This window comes from Halichondria panicea, chromosome 11, assembly GCF_963675165.1.
Source record: "Halichondria panicea chromosome 11, odHalPani1.1, whole genome shotgun sequence".
Lineage (NCBI taxonomy): Eukaryota > Metazoa > Porifera > Demospongiae > Suberitida > Halichondriidae > Halichondria > Halichondria panicea.
In genome coordinates this window covers 1,530,087-1,551,051 of record NC_087387.1, presented here as the reverse complement: position 1 = coordinate 1,551,051, position 20,965 = coordinate 1,530,087, and the positions used below count along the sequence as shown (strand labels likewise).

The following is a 20,965-nucleotide window of genomic DNA, read 5'->3' as shown; positions in this document are numbered from 1 at the left end:
CTGTGCAATTAGAAAAACTTCAGGACCAGAAACCAGAGTGTCACTTGGAGTGGCCTAAGCTCAGTGATCTAGTTTCATATCCCCTTCTCTTCAATCTCTGAGTGCATTGTGGTCATTGCGGTCACATGATATAACGTCCAGGCCAAAGACACTAGTACTTGTAGTGATTCGTGCACGTGTGTCGGACCTCCTCTGGGTAGTACTATACCCTCCCTTTTAGAGCTCTAAGAGTTGTGCTTGTAGAGTGGGAAAACACCCGTTTTTACACATGCATGTTCTTATCCTAGAACATTTCCTGCACGTTGTGTCAATATCTTTTACTCCCTGCAGCTTCCAGGACTAATTCACATATCTGACAAGGGTTGTGTTTGGTGGGGGAGGTTTGCCATGATCAACCTCGGATTCACACTCTCCTTTATTGCTCTTCTACTGTTGGCCATCTTCGAAGATGAACTAAATAAACTCATCTCATCGTAGCACATTTCAAATTTTAATTACATATTGTTTTTGATTCTCCTGTTTTTATGATTCCTTAGGAGACACACATACTTGCAAATGTGTGTGTGCCATGTCCCTTGGTGTGAATTTTATGTACACTGTTATATAGCTGTGATGTCATACATTGTTACATAATTGATAATAATACTCTATTAAAACAGCCGGCCGGCTATACCGAGCTACGAAGATCTTCTCGTCAGCTTGCTGTACAATGCCTCGCTACATACTGTCTCTAGTTTTGTGGAGTGTTCTATTCATTTACACATGTGAAGGTGTCTCCAAATCAGCGGTCAAGATAAAAGGTCAGCCATTAAGACTAGCTTGCTAAGAATGTCAATTTTTAGCTTCTATAACTTTACTAGACAGTATAGACGACGCTTCTAGCTAGCTAGCTAGTGTGTGTACTTGTCCTTGGGTAAAAGAATGTCTGCTGGGTTTCCTAAATAAGATAGTGCCGTGTGCAAGAGATAGAGTGCCGTGTGCACAAAGCATGCTGACTCAGTTCTACAACAGAGCTAGAGAAGGGCTTGCACAGCTAGCTGCAAGTGCTCTTGTTGATGTGTGTGGAGTGTAAAAATAGGCTAGATAGTTAGGAAAAGTGTATAGGGCCCAAGAATCAACTTATAATTTTATTTATTGGCTTCCTAGCCTGTTGACCTTATTCCATATATGGCATTTTAAACTTCGTACTACTTTGCATAACCTGTGTGTTTTTCAATATCAGGTGATCTGCATCTCTTCAAGAGGCAAGCTGATAGCCACGGCCATGGCTCAGAGACTGCAGCCGATCCCATGGTATTGTGTACATAGCTAACACGTACTTGTATGCATAATTATAGAATGAATTAAAAGCACTACTATAAAAGGAAAAGGGCTATGTACAAAAAAAGGAACGGGCCAAATTTTACAAGTGGTGCTTGTATTTGAGTGGCATTTTATTTCTGATTATTGCTGTACATGCATGTCCATTTAATATTGGTGGTCAGTGTACCGTGGGAAATAGACACACTGCCTGAAGATGACACGGATCAGTGATGGCAGCATTATTAAAATAAGTAGGAATTAATGATGCTAATTTTGACACGTTCAGTAAGCATGTCATTAATGATGGGATATATATTTTTGCTATATTGGTTGCTATGGCCAATAATTATGCTAATGGATGTGGGCAAAAGAGACATGGGAGAGCGCACACCTCCCACCATCCACTGCTGGGGTACTTAGTCAGGCTTATTTCAGTGCGGGTTAGCGGGTTAAAATCCTGAAATTTTCTGCCCTCTTGGAGCAGGTAAATTTCCTACTTGCCTTGCCTTAATATTTGGAACCTAAATTTTCACTCACTTGTGCAAAATCCTGAAAGAAACGTGGGAGAGTGTGAATACCTCATCTTCCACTTCTAGAGTGTAATATGTGTAAGGTAGTTAGAGCATAGCTATCTGGAAGTAGTTGTTCAAGTGCTGTGAACGTATATACAAGTGAAGTCAAGAGTGTTTACTTGTTGTTTTCATTTGCAGTAAAGTGTATGTACACATAGATATGCCACACCTACTCGAAGGATATGCACCCTATATATCCTCCTCTTAGGTGTGGCATATCCTATACGTATTTGTTCAAGTGCTGTGAAAGTATATACAAGTGAAGTGTGTTGACATTGTTGTTTTCGTTTTCAGTATGTTACGTGTTCTATGATTATATCACTCCTTGTACAGTGCCCTGTTACCGAGGAAGTGTTGACCCATGAGTTCAACGAGCTAGCTGAGCAGCTGTCTCTCACTGGACCAGACGGCCTCCCCTGTATGGTGGAGGAACATGGGCACGATGAAAACGAGACAGAGCATGATAAAGATACCCCCGGGTCTCAACTGAATCTCACCTGTGAGAGTACGTTTGAATTTGTGGAGCAGCTGTTACTGAGGTTGAATCTGACGAGTGATTGTTGCCTTGAGAACGGAACAGCGTGTGAGGAAGGAGCAACTGAGTCAACAGTATCGAGAACTAAAGTGTCTCAAGGTATTCTCTCAATTTATGACCCTGTTTTTAATTTTTAGGTAATTTTGGCGACGTTACATAGTACGTATAGGCAGCCTGTGCTTTTCATTATAGTTGAATAATTATGTGTTTTTAGAGATAGGTTGAGTGCAGAGGAGGTACGACATGAGTACCTCGATTAGGCTTAGTCACGTGTAAAATTCCATAGTAAAGTCATTGTTGCATGTGACTAATTAACTCAATTTCAGCCTAATTGAGGTACTCGTGTCGGACCTCCTGTGGGTTGAGTGGAAGCATAGATAGAGTAGAAGAGGGATTGGAAACGGAAGTACCCTCGAAGTACCATCCGTGTATCTCCGCGGTTTTAATCGAGGCTTACTTTTTAACACGAGGGCTAAACATGAATAATCCATGAGAATTGTTTTGCTCTCTGTAAGAAGTCCACGAGCAGTTCTGCTGCTAAACATCAACTTTCTCTAATACTTGAGACCATTTGGGACACAGGACACTATTTATTTACAAAGCCTTAGCTATATCAAAGGTACTATAGGAACACAAGCATGAAAAAGCGCTCTGTGTACCTCTAGCTACTTCACGACAATCGAGATTATATTTTCTTTGTTTCCAATTGATACCTACTATCAGGGAGCATGTGATTCAGTAATGGGGGTAGCTCTGAGATGTATGCTTTGGACACAATAAGTTTCCCGGGCCTTTGCGGGAGTTATGAGGAGATACACGGATGGTCCCAGAGCCACTACGTAGACTTCATTGTAAAACATCACATGAATCACTTCCGTTTCCAATCCCTCTTCTACTCTATCTATGGTGGAAGCTAGGCTGTATATACTGGGTTACCTAAAAACCCCAAAACACGTGTTTTACTGGGTTACCCAAAAACCCCAAAACACGTGTTTTGTGGAGATGGATTATCATGCAACCACTTGCATACATACATTTATTTATGTGCGTCAAGGTTATATATTTATTACTAGCGAGTATCAAAACATTTGCCGCACTTTTTGAGTGATCAATTCGCAATAATAAAATCGCTTGTACTGGTAAATACACACTATCCTTGCCAGAACGCAATAGTCAATTTTTCTGCTCATTTGAAAGGTTTTTCACTGCAAAATATTCTAGTAATACGGTAACTGTAATGTCATTAAACTCCTCCCCCCACCCACACACTCACAGCGTATGGCTATGGTTTCCTCATGATAGTGGGGGTGAGTGCGTGCTCACTGCTGGGCGTGTTCTTTGTGCCTCTTATAAAGAAGAGCACTAAAGTTGGACAGCTGTATAAGTACTTCTACTCACTCATGATAGCTCTGGGAGCTTCAGCCTTGTTCTGCGATGCTGTACTCCATCTTATACCAGAAGTAAGCAACTGTGTCAATTTTACAAAGGCATGTTTGCAATGAAAATTTGGAAGTGTTAAAATTTATAGAGCTCTTAAGAAGTTGAGTGCTTGTTCTATTTGAGTTGAGTTGGCCCTCATAATGTTATCATAACTTTGTCATAGTTTACTCCATTTCAACTTGGATTTCTTGTTAAACACTTATCTACCTCATAAAAGCACCACAGAACTTTCAGTGCCAAACTCAACTCAAATAGACTTCAGTCAATGTTCATTTGTGAAGCTATATGTGCGTGCGTATCAAAGTGCGTCTCCCCCCCTCACACCCCAGGCGTTTGGTCTCCATGGTCACTCAGGGGAGGAGGAGCCTGGTGCTGAAGAGGATCAGTCGTTCATTTGGAGGGGCTGTGTTATCATCGCTGGCACTTACTTCTTCTTTCTGTTTGAGACCATCCTCCACACTTGGAACCCTCACGACCACTCGCACGGGGTAAGGAAAGGCAGTCATGCAGTGTCTGTGTAATTCGATCTAGCTAATATTACATGGCTACTAGTGCCACAAGCTGTTCCATTAGTAGATTGTGGTCAAGGGGCTTTAGGTCAAAAGGCAACAAGTGATTTGTGTCTCTGATAGCCTATAGTTGGTACAGTTGTTACAGTAATTATATGCCTGGCAGACTGCTATGTTAATGGTCCTAGAGTGATATGCATTTCTGATGTTTGGTCAGCCCACTCCCTCACTTTCCCTCACTTAGCTGTCTGAACTGTATTCTGTTACCTTAAGTGTTTTGCTAGTTACATACTTTGAGAGACTTCACAGAGTGTGTTAGATACACAATAATTATATTTAACAGGCCCAAATCAATCGTTTTATCCATCCTAGTATTGCATGCACCACCTATAATAATGGTTGCATGTTTGTGTCTCCAGATTGACTCTTTGTCAAAGGGTGACAAATCTGAGAAAGCCACCAAGACCACAGAAAATGGCGTTTCTAACCCGCTATCAAATGGAGTGGATGTTAATAGCGATGACACTTCGTTGGTGGAGGAGGAGAGTCACGAGAAAGGCAGACAAGTGCTATCTACGATGTGTATTGAGCCAACTGTACCTCATGGCCGATGTAAGGACACTGGGTCAACCTCTATGCCGGGTATACTCCATCCTGGTGCCATGGAGTCCTCAGATCATAAGGTGGGTGGGGCTTGTTGCCATAGGAATGTATAGAGCTGTTAAGATATACTGTGTTTGGGAGTTATAATGCACTGTACTGTCTGTAGTGTACACACTCTGCTTACAATGAGTGCATGTATGTGTACAATGTGTACACGTAAAAAAAGAGAGGAATCACTCATTGTTATTGCTCTGTTCCTAGAATACACACACACACACACACCCACACCCACAAACAGCCCCCTTCTTATGAGTCTAAGAACCTCTGCTTGAAACTGGTCTACTACATCAGGAACATCAAACCTCTAGCCTGGCTCATCATCTTTGGAGATGCTATCCACAACTTTGCTGATGGTTTGGCTCTGGGGGCAGCCATTTCTCAGAGCCTCTCTCTTGGAGTCAGCACTATGATCGCTCTCATCTTCCACGAGATACCTCACGAACTAGGTGAGTGAGTGCTTATGATAATCATGATGTTGTGAGATAGCTATGGGTGGATGATTTATCATTTTGCTGTGGCTTTTGATATAATTTAGTGATCAAAGAATGGCCAGGTGTGAAGATTCATTACTACATATTTTAACTTTAATGGCATTGTCTAATTATTGTGTGAAGAAGACTTTAATGGCTAAAACAACCTTTAATTTACAGGTGACTTTGTTATCCTTATGTCGACTGGGATGACGTGGTACGTTGCTCTCCTCTTCAACTTTTTCTCTGCTCTCACGGCTGTCGTCGGGTTCTTTGTGGGCGTGGCTATCAGTACGACCAGTGAGGATGCCAACGGTTGGATACTGGCCCTTGCAGCTGGGATCTTCCTCTATATTGCCCTCGTCGATTTGGTGAGCTCTATTTAACTGAACTTACTTCCTTCAATACCTGCTTACTAATTATTACCTAGCTGTTAAAGAACTTTGCACCAAACTGTACACTAGCTCCCTTCCAAGTGCTGACTAGGCACATGTACTGCTGTTATTCTTGTACTCCTTAAATGTATAATTATGGCTTTATATAGATTAGTCGTGACGAGTGCGAGTGATTTGAGGGTCTGAGAGTTTGAGGGTTTTCCATCGATTACCCTAGCTCTGAACCCTTATATCAAGGGGATTATATGCCCTTGCTTGTTTGCTGTAGTGGCTATTCTCAATCAAATTCAACACACCTTTTATATGGCCCAAGAGGTGGTTATTTTTGTCTAGACGTGGTTAGTACCAACCAGACCAGTGTGAGCACCTCCCTGCTTTAATGGTGTCCCATCTCCCTTGCAGTTACCCGAGCTGATCCACTCCAATGAGAAGGGAAGGTCTCGCTGGGTTATGTTTCTCATGGCTAACATTGGGCTGATCATCTCTTTTGTGGCTCTGCTCCTCTTGGCTATTTATGAAGACGCGCTGAACTCCCTTGTTTCATTGTAAAAATATCACGGACTTTAATTTTGCACCTAGTTTGAGTTTTCATTTAATTGCACCTATTTTGAAGTTTAGGTTTTGTAGGTTTTGTAGGTTTAATTTTTGTAGGTTTGCATCATAAATATTATGTTGATTATACCGTTTTCAAAACTGTATGTTTTTTGTGATTGACATTATTGTCAATAATTAGTATCAAAATTGTTATACAGAATTACAATGTGAGGCAGTAATTATAAGTCCTGTTGTGTGTCAGACTACAATGTTGATGATGCTGCCCTTCCTGCGACAGACGGGGGAGGTGTGGCCTGAACGAGGGTCGTGTTGGAAACGCAGCTGGCACGGCTCCTCATCTTGCTTGAAACTAGCTGTGAACCTGCAGGAGGAGGGCCCGGGGGTGGGTGTGGTTAATAGTCGTCAGATTGTTACTATTATAGTATACATGTAGCTAATGGCACTAGCAGTGAAATGTATGTATAATGTAGTGAAATATATAGCAGTCACCCTTGGGCGGCTGTAATAAAGAGGTGGCTGCTATAGTAAACGCAGATCCACATGATATGGAGACTTTGGTTTTGGGGGCTTAGTTATAATAACCTGGCTGTATAATGGAGTGACCTTATTATTGCTATCTAGAGTATAAAGAGAGTATCGAACGTAGTCCTCTACTATAATTATACTCTTGTTGCTATAGGATGACGTAAATCGCATGTACATGCATGCAAAGTGAGAGCTGTAACAAGCTTGTGGGTGGGGCTTAATTGCATTCAATCACTCACTCATTTTCGATGACAACTTTCAGTTTTCTGCCAAGTGTTTCTTGAATGACAGCGTGTGTCTTTGTGACCATCTCAATGCAGTTGGAGCACTTGAACATGAAGTCACCTTTAGTGTAACGATCTGTCCGTCGCTTTGTACTGTGTGGTGTGTGTATGGGGGCGGGTGAGTGTGTGTGGTATGTGTGAATGTATGTGTGTGTGGTGTGTGTGGGGGCGGGTGAGTGTGTGTAGGGTACGGAACACACATACGTAATGTAAAATACGTCATAACCTGTCAACTAACTCAAGTATGTATTGCTTTTGACCTTTTTACAATAAAGTGAGTTAGAGCAAGGCCTATCAATCTTTTGGAATTTTAGGGAGAGGTGTCAAAAATTTAATCCAGGTACTCTGAGGTTGCTATAGATACATCCAAGATTTTACTGTATAATCTCAAGCTGTATTTCAAACTGTCTGTTCTAGGAAACACAACTTTCTTATTTTGAGCGAGTTACCGTATAGCTGGTTATTTTATATGGTGGAAATTTTCGTATATTTGAAAATTAACTAGGAAATTACCTATACTTTACTGCAATATGTTCAACGTTACTATCCTAATCTGTGCAATACGGAATATTTAAATGGGTAGTTCATACGAAAATTTGCACTAACGAAAGGTAGTTAGGATGCCTATAATCATTGGTGCCTATAATCATTAGTGCCTATAATCATTAGTGCCTATAATCATTAGTGCCTATAATCATGGTGCCTATAATCATTAGTGCCTATAATCATGGTGTCTATAATTATTGGTGCCTATAATCATCGGTACTGACTGACCGGGTCTATGTGCAGGACGAGGATGCGATCGCTGTACGTGCTCAGAGAGACTTGTCTGAGATACTGCAGCTCCACTCTATACTTGAGAGTCATGGTCTTAGGGTCCAGCACCATGAACGAGGTGCCCGTCACCACCAGCATGGCCGGTACACCCTGAGAGGGGGGTAGGTTGTATGTGATAGTGAACCTTGTACAACAAAGTTATGACTCTGTTGGATACGTACGTAACTCTAAATTAAAGTTAATTTAGTTGAGCTGGTTCGCCTATGTGACTGTTGCCGGGTATAGCTGTACGTTAGTAATATTATAGGTCTATGTGCCCGTATCACATAGAGCGTGACTGTATGTAACGCAGGAAAAATTGAACCAGGCTCTATCCAACACTCTAACTATAGACACTCATTATGTCACTATTAATACCATACGACGTACCTTCATGTCTTTCCTGTTGATCTTCATGATGTTGTCCGCCCAGATGACCCTCTGCTCATGAGTCTGTGTCACCAGTCTAGCCCACCGGTCATCCGTACGGAAGTTGAGTCTGTCCACCTTGAATGGAATCGGGACTCTGAGAGTAAGGGCAGGAATGGAATGAAGAAGACCTTGCAGCATAAATTACCGTAAACGTTGAAATTTTCGACGCATCAAAATTTCGCACTTTCTGCACTAGGCCCACAATTCTTAAATTTCGTGCGCATAAATTTTCGTCCGTTATATTAACGTAGGTGTGGCTAATTTATTTAATTTCGTGCGTTGAGTCCAAGGACAAAAAAAACGAAATTAAACACCCGTCGAAAATTTCAACGTTTACGGTATACTTAAAGTACCATTATAGTATGGTTTTGTGGCAATATTCAGTGCTCCCACTGTATGTGTGCATGTATATATATAATTATAGTGGTTGACTTGTATTTTCAGGTGTGCATTTCAATGGACGTGAAAAGTAAAATACTGTGAATGGAATCAGGACCTAGTTAACTGTGTGTACTGTATGTTTAACTGCATGCATGGAACACGATGTAATGCTAGAATATAACGTACGTTTTTGGGTAGAGAGATTTCTTTCCTCTGAACAAAGAACTGGCTCGTGCTTTTTCGCTCATTTTCTTCCTCTCTCGTGGATTTTGAATGAAGTAGTCTCTCAACTGCTTGCACTGTAGGGACATTTAATATAATAGCGGAGATTAATGCCTGAAGGCGAATTTACACACAAATCAACAGCTTGAGGGACCAACAGAACCACATTTTCAGATGTACATGTGTAGCATACGTGCACGTATTTTAAGCAACCTCAGTAACTATGAATCAATGTAAACACTATCGAAAGCTGTCTCTAACGTACCCTCCACTTGTGATGGATTACTCTGAGCAGGTCTGAAGCTTCTTCGAAGAGGAAGGAGAAACGTGGCCACCTTTTATCCACGGGAGAGTCTGAGGGAAGGTTGTGATGCACGTTCACTAAGAATCGGTAGCACTGGAGGGGGGGTATTCGTGGGGGGTTAATACGATAGTGATACTGGTACACTGGAAGGGGGCATTCGTGGGGGGTCAATACGATAGTGATACTGGTACAGCTCCCCACTCTCTCCCACTCTCTCCCACTCGTACATACATACTTATAAAGCGTCTCAATAAAATTATAATCCTAGGCCATTTACCGGTACATGTTTCATGGGAATTCTTATGTACCACAGGCTCAACAAACCGTACTTATAGTTTATCATTCTATGATTGTGACTAATTCCAATGATTGTTTAGATATTTGCTCGTGACTTGATAATCTCACCAGTGCCCTCCACATGAAGTCTGCTACCTTTGGACCCGCCCACTCCGTGAACATGACCCTGGTCTCCATACGAACCCTCCACCCTCTACAAGGGGCAGGCATTATCAATACCAACCATCTACACTTTGACAATGTACGTACATATATTGCTACGTACGCACGATGAGTCTTCTGTAAAGTTCGTTACAGTACTTAGTAAAATGCTCAATAATGTGTATATACATACGCACCTAAAGTACTTCTGAATGACGAGAGCTGCCTGCTCTATTCTGTAGTACTTCCGCACCCTCCAGCCTCGATAATAGCTCTGAATGACCACCACAGACTCCTCCACCAGCTGCCGGTACCTCATCTCACGTACCTGCACATACACCCAGTCAGTACACAACCTAGTTACCGTATAGTTACCTGCATATAATATAATTGGTGGAAAATGTAACTGAATTAAGGATCTTCCATACATGACTCAGAGACTGAGTGTATGTATACATAGCAGGGAGCCTATGCTATTAGGTGCACATATGGTCCCTGACAACCACCAGGACAGCACTGGCTGCTCACCTCGCCATTGAGCCTGGGATGGACACTCACACAGTTCTTGACGAGGCGTCCAAGATTGTAAAAGAGAAATACAATATTACACATACTACTCTACAAGTGGAAGGATACAAGGAGCTCATGAACGATTGTGACACTTGTCAAGATAAACGAAAAAGATCTGTTTGTGTTGTGTTGTGAAGAGAATGCAGTATACATGTAATTCTAAATGCTTTTTTGGGCTCATGAACTTCTAGATTTATCTGTATCACGTACATGTATAATTATAGCCATTATGATGAAACATGGTAACCCTGACAACAAGTAGCTAATTAATAACACATCTGTCACTCGAGAAGCACAGCATTTGGATGGAAGCAAATAGCTGTTTTTCAATATGTATAATATTATTATAAGTCGGATAACACATTATAAAATAACATTAAAAAGTGACTATATACTCCTTCAGTGATTTAGCGTAGACGATATTGTCACTATACTTTTCATATTGACATTTTTCCAAATTGAACCTTACGAAAATACATGATGCTGACAAGATAGACAAAGTTTAGTCTCTGGTTGCAGTGTTCTCAACTTCTTCTCTTCTCATGAGTGCCGTTAATTTCAGTGTTTCTTTCAAACAGTGTCCACACAAAACATGTTGTAACTTTAGATTAGTACACTTTGGGCAAACTGTGTAATGATGTTTTGGCTTGAGGTACTTGTGAGCCATTCGCATTCGCTTCTTCGAGTGTGACGTTCTTTTCTTTGGGACAGCCCACAGAATAAACTCCTCCAGTGGTGATTGAGAGAAACTTGGTTGCATTATGGTTGCGTTATGTCCATTCAATGCAACGTTTAGTGCAGGGCTAGGCCAATTAGAAGGTCCAGTACTGTCTCGACTGTCTTGCCATTGCCTCAAAGATGTGACCAGTGAGGTTATCTTCTGCTCAAGGACTGCAGTTAGTTTGTTGAAAGAAAGGAAGATACTTCTGAGTTGAGACATCTTTTTGTACTCCACGTGGGTTTATGGGTCAAAGGTTAATTAGCTAGAGTTGTTTCCCCCTAAAGAATCGCCCTCCAGTAAGACGTTGTAGGCGTGGCAGAAAATAATTTGCTTCCGGTGTGTGTGTGCCCTTCTTCCTCCTTCCTAAACTAGAGTCTAAACAACTAGCTCCAACTGTATTACTGATCTGCTGAGTCTAAGATGTCGGTCTGCACATGTCAAGCAAAGATAGGGCCCTCCATTTTGAATGCAGACTTCGCGTGTCTGGGAGATGAGAGCAAGCGAGTGATGGAGGCTGGAGCTGACTACCTCCACCTGGACGTCATGGATGGGTGAGCATGCTCTGTTTAAATGAGCTGATATTTGATAATAGTTACCTCAGACTCAGTTGATTGTACATGAAAATTTACAGAGCTTATACCAATATGAATTGTGGACGTGTGTACTAAAAAAATACTGCCCCCCACACACCCACACAGAAATTTTGTCCCAAACATCACTTTTGGAGCTACCATGGTGAAGTCCCTGAGGAAGCAATTACCAGACTCGTTCTTTGACATCCACATGATGGTGTCTGCTCCAGAGCAATGGGTGGATGATATGGCCGATGCTGGGGCTGACCAGTACACCTTCCACTTAGAGGCTACAGGCATGTACACTCGTTATTACCCCGAGGGCAAGAGTTGTATTAGCAGTACTAGGGATAGGGTTAGGGTTAGGGTAGCTGGGGCTGACTAGTACACCTTCCACTTGGAGGCTACAGGCACGTACACTCGTTATTACCCCGAGGGCAAGAGTTGTATTAGCAGTACTAGGGATAGGGTTAGGGTTAGGGTAGCTGAGGCTGACTAGTACACCTTCCACTTGGAGGATACAGGCACGTACACTTATTATTACTTTGCTCAGCATGTCATACATAGTGCGTGATACTGTAGTAGAACAACCCCTCTCCTAATCCTAAGACCAGGCACCCCAGGTCGTACGTGATTAGTTTGTGTATACCGTATTATTTTGCTGGTGAAAAAGCTTTGCGAATGAGCCAAATTAGCAGAAAATTTGCCATCTAAAAATATTGCGTTCTGGCAAGGACCGCGTGTCATTCCCCGTTTATAATGTAATGAATTACTTTGATTAAAGCACAATTGATTGGTTTTCACCATGCAGATGATCCTGTTGCTCTGATCAAGCAAATTAGAGCCAAAGGCATGAAGGTGTGGTGGTTGATTGTAGCTTGTTGTGTGGTACACTTGTTCTGAAAGCATACACGCACAGTTCTATCTTTAGTCTATTGTACAACTAAAGAGCTATAAAACCCCCTTTATATTGGTGAGGAGCAAGGTTTTAGCCCTTATACAGAGGTGGCTTTTGTTATGAGGTTGTTTTGTACACAACTGTTTCGTTCGGGACCTGGATGCTTATAATAATTATTATAATATCGCTGTTTTGGCCTTAAGTTTCATTAAGAGTAGCCATTAAGATGGATTCCACTGTACATACCTCACATACATGTACATGTATAATATCCCCCCTACCCTCCACACACACACAAGGTGGGTATTGCCATCAAGCCTGGAACACCTGTCGAGAAAGTGTTACCCTATGTTGATCAAGTGGACATGGTGCTCGTAATGACGGTGGAGCCTGGGTTCGGAGGTCAATCATTCATGGCGGACATGATGCCCAAAGTGGAGTTGCTGAGACAAAAGTACCCCGGGTTGGATATAGAGGTGGACGGAGGACTGTCTCCAAAGACCATTGACACTGCTGCTAAAGTGAGAACTTTATAAATAGTAATTTAAAGGGGATGCTTGGTTTCCTGTGTGTGGCTTTTGTAGTACCACAGTGTTTGAGCTCTTTAAACTGTAGCAGTAATTAAGTTTCTCCAGTGATTGGACTGCGGTTCTTGATTCTGGAAGTCATTGGCTAACCACACACAGTAATCTGATATAGACTTTAGTTTAATTGGTGTAATTAGAGAAATAACAAACACATTACCGGCCCCTTTTACACATTCACACTTATGCTTAGTCATATCCGAGTACGTTCCTACGTCTCCCCCTTCACAACACACACCCTCCCCACCCTTCACACACACACACCCTTCCCACCATCACACTCACACCACCCTCACCCTTCACACACACACACAGGCGGGTGCCAACATGATTGTCTCGGGAAGTGCCATCGTGAAAAGTCCAGATCCAGCGGCAGTCATACAAGAACTCAGGACTGTTGTTCAAAAATATCTCAACTAAAACTATTATTTTTTAGACAAGAATTTAATCGAACTACACTTATACAGTGCATGTAATTTTAAGCCATAGCAAATCTACTTTTTGTGTTACCGTATAGCGGGTAATTTTCGTGGGGTAAAATATTTGTTATTTTCGTGGGCAGGCTGACCTCCACGAAATTTTAACGTAGGCGTGGCTTATCGGAACGTAGGAATGCCGTGCACCCACGAGACTAAACGAAATTTTTACTCACAAAAACCACCGTTTCTCAAGTTGAACAAATTTTTTACCCCACGAAACTTACCCGCTATACGGTATTTAATTAAAGTATGTGTGTACTGATATATAATGTAATTTTAATTCACTACGATTATAATTATACATCATTACAAAAGTGATATTAAAGTTGCGTACAAAACTTTAAAACTGTATAATAAGTGACAGTTTGCAAGATATGCACAAATAAAGCAGAAAGTAAGCATTGACATATCACAGGCTTCACGAAGTGTCTTAGACGGTTTGTTTAATATTAAAAGTAGCAGTATAAGTGAATAAAGGTATAAAGTGATCACACATTATTTTTGCGCCTACATGATTATTAAGAGATTGGAGATTCAAATCATAATAGTTAAATTGTACGTCAAGTGATTAATGCGGAGTATGTACATTACTAAAAAAAGTGATAAGTGGGTAATATTCGTGCAAAAAGGCAATAATTATAATGCCTTAGGCTAACTGCTCGTACACGCTTCATTCATTGCAGGGTAGAGTTCGGATTTAACAAGTGGGCAGAGTCGAGCTGTTGTCACATGACGAGTGAGTGGGGTACGCTGGAGGGACGAGGAAATATCAAACGTAAAGAAAATATCGGAGTGTTATCAATAGATCAAAGAGAGACATGTCTTGTACACACTGTCACTATGGTAACAATTCAATGTGAGAGGCTTTACGAGTTGCAATTCAATCCCGTAAATAAAACAAGTGGGCAAGCTTTAATTTAAATTGTGTCCTAGCTGCTTTCAACTCACGAGCAGGGTAAGAGAGGTAAGGACGAGCTGCTGGCCAGTTAGGGGAGGTACTGCTCACTCTGTTGTCACTGACATTGCACGACTTGCCCAGTTGGTAGTGTCCGGCATCCGCGTAGAGGGGATGGGCAATGAAGATGGTGTGTGTGGGAGAGCTGGTTCCATTGTTAGCCAAGGCATTACCTACAGTGGGGAGGGGAATAATGTCAAAACCACTAACAAGAGGAGTTAATTAAGACACACTATACCAACTATAACTGGGGAGAGCTTTCCATAATGGAATAGTACGATTACTGACAGATCTGTGCATAGTTATGTTTTACAGTGTTGCTGCTATTATATGCAACAAAAAGCACTCGCTCTTGACCTAACAGGGGGTGGTCTGGCTCACCTGCTGCATGAAGGGGAGGGGCTTCTTTTAAGTGGTCGGGTTGCAGACTGTCTGCTGTATTGTCTGAATAAGTGGGGCTGGTGGGTGGGGCTTCCCACACAGCCTTGTTGCCAGTGGTCTGGCGATAAGTGAACCATGCCTGGAGGGAACAATAATTGCATATGGTGAAATTTATTTATTACAATAACAAAATAATTACGGCTTTATGTACAATGCAGATATTTCTGCATCTACGTTTAATGAAACACAATTTTCAATGCACTGTTATACACATAATTATAATTATAGAACATTTCACAGGCGGCACTACAATTTGGTCTATATTTCATTTACTGATACTGCATTAGGGGGAGAGTAAAACAGGTTTCCGGATATGGCGAGAATTACCCTAATGTATGAGACAGATGGGAATTGTAAAAACTAGTTCCCTAGTTTGGACTGTTGTACATTCTGTCATTAACGATCACTTCAACTCTCCCAGACCATCTAATTGGTATTGCCATGGAAACCATTAGCCTTCTTTGTTATAATAATTATTATGAAGGGACAAATTATAGGAGCAATGATAACATAGCCAGGATGGTACTCAGGCTTAATAAGCGTGAAATTACAGGCCGTTTGATTGCATAATTCAGTACTAACTATTCCAAGAAATTTGACAAGGCTCTCTTAAAAGCATCCATTTCTAACTTGAATTACAATTATTCTACGCATTTAATTAAATTTGTACATTTGATATTTAATGATTATTAGGAACATAGGAGCTTCTACAACATTACCAGACCTGGAGCAGTGCAATGGTGTACCCACCTTAATGTGTGCTTCTGGTAGATCAAGATTCTGAGCCAATTTGTTAAGTGTGGAGGGGTCAGGCCGTGGGCAGTTGATGTACACCATCTCTAGCTCTTTGGACTGTGCAGCCGTCAGGTGGGAAGGCTCCAACATGTCCTCATCTGTGTGTGTGTGTGGGTGGGGGGGGGGGTGAGTGCTCTTGTACACCGTATACAAAATTAAGACCATGATTACAATCTTACTCTTCACTGGGTTTTGTGGGATAATTCTTGTTGTGGTATAGTATGTGTGTGAGTGTACACACATGCCCATGCATGAGATCACAGGAATACCCTAAAGAATAATTGCAGCTTGTACACACTAATGGCCCTGCAACATTAGGTATATGATTAACAAGTTTGCTATGTCTAGCTAGCTCTGCATGAGCAAGCATGAACTAGCCAGTAGAATAGCTGTTCAATGAAATGAGCAAACATCACCATGCAGGCTCATCGCTTCCGTGGCTTTCGTAACGGACAACTTACTCTGACTTTACGACTAATCAATTCGCAAGTGTGTCGGATATATGATAGGACAAGCTCTATGAGTTTTAGTCAATAGTGTGCTGAGCAATATAATTATTTGCCGCCTAGTTGCCTCTCTTTGTAAGAAGCCACAACATACAAAATTGGAAAGAGCTAAATTTCTAGGGCTCCTGTACAACCTAAGACAATAAATGCTCTAACAATATCTGCACATGCAGCAATTTTAGCAGAAAAGGAGGCAAAATAATTATGTACGTGTTCTGGTTCTTGCACAAAAACAAGTGTCCTACAAGAGCCATTGTGTGAAGATAAGATTAAGAGCCTGTACCTCACTGTGTACTTTATAAACCACTTGTAGTAAGTGTAAGTGGCTTCTTGAGATAAGCCAGGTGCCACATTATCAGAGCTGGAGATTGAGGTTGTCTTTCAGGTGCTTCAAACTAAACTAACAAGTATTATGTAGCCAGACACTTGAAAAGCCAATTGCTAGAAGCCTTGCAGGGTTTTTACTAGTGCAGGCACTTATGGTAAGCATCATGCAGTCATCAACACAAATTAATGTGTAGCAGATTAACTTTTCTTAACTACAATGGATAGTTGAAAGTCTCAATGGCTACCACGAAAGGAGCTAAGACCTTACAAATGCTTTATAGTGGTGAAAGGGTCAGGAAAGTGGATCACAGTTACAAACATCTCTTCACTCCCCCGTTAGACATAACTGGTCACGGGTAGTTGAACAAGCCGTCTATTCCATTAGGACACATGCAATACTCGGCACTGAAGTCATCATGCCGGCTCCATAATGGGCTCACTAATAAGCATAACACTGCTGTGAAGTACTATACTGATCATACCATACAAAGCTAGCTATAGCGATCTCATGGAAATAACAAATTAAGTTAGAGCTTTGGCCTAACAGAAATAACATAGCTAGCTTTATACTGTAAAAATTTATTCGTAGCACACAAAATTTGTACAAATGTACTCAACCAAACAAAAGCTTGTTTCAATATAGTTACTTCCTAAAATGATTGCAGAGGTGGTAGTACTAAGTACTCCTTGCTACAGTGCACATTTTAGCTCACAAAAAGACACGATTCACGAGAACAGTAGGGAGGCAGCTGATCATTGCCCACAAGAGGATTTCACACGCCATGATAACCAGCCTCCCTTTTGGAGCTAGGTCACAGATAACTATGAAAACTAGGTAAACCAAGACAAGCCGCTATCAGAGACCAGCCAGCTGAATTGACCACTAAAAGAGCGGGTTACCAGCTGATAGCAACCACAGGGCCCTTACAGATGTCAGCCAGAGACAATAATTTATAGGAAGTTGATGGCTAAAGAGACAATAGCCACAGCCAGATGTTCAAAATGTGGTTTGACTGTGTACACTTGCAAAAAACGAGACACAAAAATGTGCTAGCTCGCAAAGCCTCTTGGCAATTTAAATTTGTGCACTTTTAAAAAAATGTTTACATACCATCAGAATCCAAGACATGAATTCTCTAAGATTGAGTAGCAAAGTCTAAACACAAAAACCATTAACCCAAACAAGTGTTACCCTAGTAGGACTTACTGTAAAACTGTGTACACACCAGGTTTATTATGTCCTTAGCATCAAAGCAAAAAATGCTATAGACTAAAAATCAAACATTACGTGAATTCGTATACCTATTTTTAATTATCACCAATCAACTTCACATGTTATATAATCCTCTAAACACCCACATACAGTGGAGGAGTACTGAGGCATAATGGAGGATGGAATTTTAAAAGACATCTGGAAGTAAGAATTGTCTCCTAAGTGCTAAGTAATGAGATGACCACAATGTTTGATAATAATGTGTAGGAGTTCAAGTGGACAAGGAGGCATTTCCCCGCTTAAAACCTCCTACTGACAGACAGCCATAGAGATCAACACCACAGATAAGACACACCATTGTCATGGTACGGATTCAAGAATAACTTTGGTACCACATCACCATTATGCTTCTTATACTTTTCCATAAACTTCCAAGACTTCCAAAATTATCACAACCACCATGAGAACACGTACCAAGATAATAAGATCACTGCATGGCCTCCATTATCCCAGTGAAAATTAAATTATCATGCAGAATATACTATAATGTATTAACACTAGAATGCAACCCAAAGTGCAGTAAATTACTCAAACACACCTTCGTCAGTCTTCTCTCTAGAGCCTGGAGACATCATGGCTGCCTTGTCACACATACCCAGAGGCACGTTGGGGGAAGGTGCACTCCTGCTCTCGTATTTACTTCCGTCTCTGCTCACGACCCCAGACTGACACATACCTCCGTCAGGACTGCATACAGACTGATAGCCGGTGGTCCCCTGAGGGCTATTGAGTGCCTGGAGGCTTCCATGAGGACTGTGAATAGTCTCGGTGGAATCAGGACTACGTGGAATCTGAGCCACGGGGACAGTGTAGCCGCTCGAGTATGCAGTGGGGTGGTGGTTTAGTGCACGACTAGTTGAGATAGCAGCCGCATGGGAGAGCATCTTTGTGGTTGTAGACTGTGAAGCATCGATGTAGTGATGCTCCAACGGTGGATAACTAGGCATTGTATTGATAGGCATGCTCATAGGCATAATGCCACCGTCATTAGTGCTGTGTGGAAAGTGTGGAGGCATTCGAGCGCTCTGGCTGACAAACGATTGCTGTGGAAGAAGCCCAGAGCTCGGAAGACTTCCGTAATGAGGGGTCATGAAGCCGACATGGCCGGCGTGAATAGCTTCTCCATGGAGGACGGGGTAAGCGATTGAGTGGTCAGTTTGGAGAAGGGGTACTTGATGGGGGGTCATATAGTTCACTTTTTCGTGGAGCATCTTCTGTCGCTGTTGAGTGCGGGTTCTCACGATCCTGTTGATGGAGCTGACTGATGGAACGTTGCTCTTGTCACAGGCTCCCTCCTGGAGTAGGCGATCACGAATCTCCCATGCAAAAATACTCGGATTTTCTTGCTTGTACTCTTCGATTTTCGTCACTACATCAGGAGTAGCTACTTTAGGTTTGCTGCCTCCTATGACTCCAGGTCGGATTGAACCAGTCTCGTAGAATCTGCATGAAGTGAAAATGAATATAATATATACACTTTATGAATAACAGTCCAATAAAAAATTATCTTACAAGGTACTGCTGCATGCATGCATTGAACGGCTGGCTAGTTGATTGTTTATTTTTTCTAGAGAGTTCTACTATACGGTTGATTGCCAGGCCAATTGGGCATAGTGTGACTTTGCACACAATTGGGTCCTGCACAAGCGTATCGGTCGTAAAGAAGTTTGTTTCGCAAATAATCAGCTGAGGAAGCTATGGACCATATCATTGCAGTTGACTAACCCTGCACATGGCTAGTGCAAAAAATCAGCAACTTATCTGGCTGCAGCTTGTAGATGAATGTGTGGATAGCAGTTCCATCATGTTCCAATGCATTTATATTCAAAAGGTGAACATTATCTCAGCTCACCTTCCAAGGATCTTGCTCACACATCCGTGAGACACTCTCAATTGCCTGCTAATGTCGCACGGTCTCACTCCACTATGCGAGAGTTCAACAATCTTGCGCCTGATTTGGTCAGGGAGAGGTCTTCCATTGACGAAGAGGCCTCCAAGCTGGTTCACTCCGCCCTGCCCGCGGCTTGCCTTCATTGCTAGCGTGTCAGCCATACTATACTATTGATCTAGCTACACTCTGTTGAATTCAGCTACAGACCAGTAGAGCTGAAAGATTGCCAGACGTGGACTTATAATTGCACCGATTTGGAATGGAAATTTGTGCATGGAATGTGATTCGGATTGTTTACATACCTGTGGTTAAATTGCCTTAGTTGTTCATTTACAGACTCTAGGAATAAAATTGTACAGTCATGTATAATTATGTACATGTATACATATGTACTTGTACAGTTTTGTTACTGCATGAACAAGTCTTGGTGAGTTCAAACACAACTGCATACCCCCCTTGACACATGTAGTAATAAAAGAGTGAATTTTCACAACAGGAAAGCGGTTTGCTTTTGTAACAATTGCCACTAGTAATGTACACTACACGATAAACACTGGTGTGTCATACTTTATATTCTGGTCATTTATAATTATATGGCTAACTTTTTTCAACTATAAAATTTTAAGAGGATTACGTAAGTTTCAAAGGCGAGTGTGTGAGGAAGAACAACACATTGCAATAGCAGTCCGGTCCATTAGCCCCCCCACAAGGAAATGGTATAGATAATGGGATGAAGAAATGCCGCATCTCCATGGAGCTGTAACGTTCCAATACCTGTAAACACCTTGCGATAACAAAGTAGACTGTAAGAGAAGAAAACATGTTGACAACGACAGGATTGGAATTCTCCCACGCACGGAGACCACACGTCAAGAGACTCATACACACTTCCAGTTCCATCGTGAGCTATTGCCCAGCTTATCTAAACTGAGTGAGTGCATGGTTACCATATCACTTATAGCTGTGTCTATTGGATGTGTTATCGCTTTGGAACGTCACGGTTATTAAGCAAGTGAACCTTCATCTTATAGTGTCAGCTCACATATCCATTATCATAATTGTGTAGCTGGTACTCGCAACTATAATTTATATAATTTCTTTATAGCGTGA

The 20,965-nt window shown here is 41.7% G+C and overlaps 4 protein-coding genes across 7 annotated transcripts; 2 read left to right on the top strand and 2 right to left on the bottom strand.

Annotated features, from left to right (window-relative positions):
* The first annotated feature begins 628 nt into the window (after positions 1-628).
* On the top strand, positions 629-6,640 carry LOC135343716 (zinc transporter ZIP6-like). Of its 3 annotated transcripts, none has more exons than XM_064540718.1 (9): positions 629-800; positions 1,223-1,293; positions 2,208-2,508; positions 3,685-3,869; positions 4,179-4,337; positions 4,796-5,041; positions 5,260-5,467; positions 5,672-5,862; positions 6,289-6,640. In XM_064540718.1, exons 1-9 carry the CDS (start codon positions 710-712, stop codon positions 6,433-6,435), a joined length of 1,599 nt encoding a protein of 532 aa, XP_064396788.1. In that variant the 5' UTR covers positions 629-709; the 3' UTR covers positions 6,436-6,640. The 3 variants fall into 3 exon arrangements, with proteins under 3 accessions (XP_064396788.1, XP_064396787.1, XP_064396789.1); XM_064540717.1 differs by having other exon boundaries at positions 631-800; positions 4,778-5,041; XM_064540719.1 differs by lacking the exon at positions 629-800 and adding an exon at positions 968-1,057 and having other exon boundaries at positions 4,778-5,041.
* On the bottom strand, positions 6,583-10,768 carry LOC135343721 (unconventional myosin-Ia-like). Of its 2 annotated transcripts, XM_064540726.1 has the most exons (9): positions 10,372-10,768; positions 10,041-10,171; positions 9,811-9,895; positions 9,367-9,498; positions 9,066-9,178; positions 8,457-8,592; positions 8,025-8,177; positions 7,206-7,343; positions 6,583-6,802 (listed from the first exon to the last, which is right to left on the bottom strand). In XM_064540726.1, exons 1-8 carry the CDS (start codon positions 10,453-10,455, stop codon positions 7,314-7,316), a joined length of 864 nt encoding a protein of 287 aa, XP_064396796.1. In that variant the 5' UTR covers positions 10,456-10,768; the 3' UTR covers positions 6,583-6,802; positions 7,206-7,313. The 2 variants fall into 2 exon arrangements, with proteins under 2 accessions (XP_064396796.1, XP_064396795.1); XM_064540725.1 differs by having other exon boundaries at positions 10,041-10,766.
* Positions 10,769-11,448: 680 nt separating this feature from the next.
* On the top strand, positions 11,449-13,746 carry LOC135343722 (ribulose-phosphate 3-epimerase-like). The gene is made up of 5 exons (XM_064540727.1): positions 11,449-11,685; positions 11,833-12,002; positions 12,518-12,564; positions 12,904-13,125; positions 13,504-13,746. Exons 1-5 carry the CDS (start codon positions 11,555-11,557, stop codon positions 13,606-13,608), a joined length of 675 nt encoding a protein of 224 aa, XP_064396797.1. The 5' UTR covers positions 11,449-11,554; the 3' UTR covers positions 13,609-13,746.
* Positions 13,747-13,917: 171 nt separating this feature from the next.
* Positions 13,918-20,090, bottom strand: LOC135343715 (paired box protein Pax-1-like). The gene is made up of 6 exons (XM_064540716.1): positions 19,817-20,090; positions 18,503-19,407; positions 15,814-15,956; positions 15,004-15,142; positions 14,616-14,795; positions 13,918-14,417 (listed from the first exon to the last, which is right to left on the bottom strand). Exons 1-6 carry the CDS (start codon positions 20,014-20,016, stop codon positions 14,365-14,367), a joined length of 1,620 nt encoding a protein of 539 aa, XP_064396786.1. The 5' UTR covers positions 20,017-20,090; the 3' UTR covers positions 13,918-14,364.
* Positions 20,091-20,965: the final 875 nt, after the last annotated feature.

What these genes read in the sequence shown, in the direction of transcription:
- LOC135343722 (XM_064540727.1), top strand. Translation starts at nt 11,555, where the DNA reads ATGTCGGTCTGCACATGTCAAGCAAAGATAGGGCCCTCCATTTTGAAT. An exon ending in CTTCCACTTAGAGGCTACAG is followed by an intron (nt 12,003 to 12,517) that starts GCATGTACACTC and finishes TTCACCATGCAG; the next exon opens with ATGATCCTGTTGCTCTGATC. An exon ending in CCATTGACACTGCTGCTAAA is followed by an intron (nt 13,126 to 13,503) that starts GTGAGAACTTTA and finishes ACACACACACAG; the next exon opens with GCGGGTGCCAACATGATTGT.
- LOC135343716 (XM_064540717.1), top strand. Translation starts at nt 710, where the DNA reads ATGCCTCGCTACATACTGTCTCTAGTTTTGTGGAGTGTTCTATTCATT. An exon ending in AGACTGCAGCCGATCCCATG is followed by an intron (nt 1,294 to 2,207) that starts GTATTGTGTACA and finishes CTCCTTGTACAG; the next exon opens with TGCCCTGTTACCGAGGAAGT. An exon ending in TACTCCATCTTATACCAGAA is followed by an intron (nt 3,870 to 4,178) that starts GTAAGCAACTGT and finishes CTCACACCCCAG; the next exon opens with GCGTTTGGTCTCCATGGTCA.
- LOC135343721 (XM_064540725.1), bottom strand. Translation starts at nt 10,273, where the DNA reads ATGTATGGAAGATCCTTAATTCAGTTACATTTTCCACCAATTATATTA. An exon ending in ACTTCATGTGGAGGGCACTG is followed by an intron (nt 9,499 to 9,810) that starts GTGAGATTATCA and finishes CCCCCCCTCCAG; the next exon opens with TGCTACCGATTCTTAGTGAA. An exon ending in TAATCCATCACAAGTGGAGG is followed by an intron (nt 9,179 to 9,366) that starts GTACGTTAGAGA and finishes ATGTCCCTACAG; the next exon opens with TGCAAGCAGTTGAGAGACTA.
- LOC135343715 (XM_064540716.1), bottom strand. Translation starts at nt 20,016, where the DNA reads ATGGCTGACACGCTAGCAATGAAGGCAAGCCGCGGGCAGGGCGGAGTG. An exon ending in TACCAGAAGCACACATTAAG is followed by an intron (nt 15,143 to 15,813) that starts GTGGGTACACCA and finishes TGTTCCCTCCAG; the next exon opens with GCATGGTTCACTTATCGCCA. An exon ending in CCCTCCCCTTCATGCAGCAG is followed by an intron (nt 14,796 to 15,003) that starts GTGAGCCAGACC and finishes TCCCCACTGTAG; the next exon opens with GTAATGCCTTGGCTAACAAT.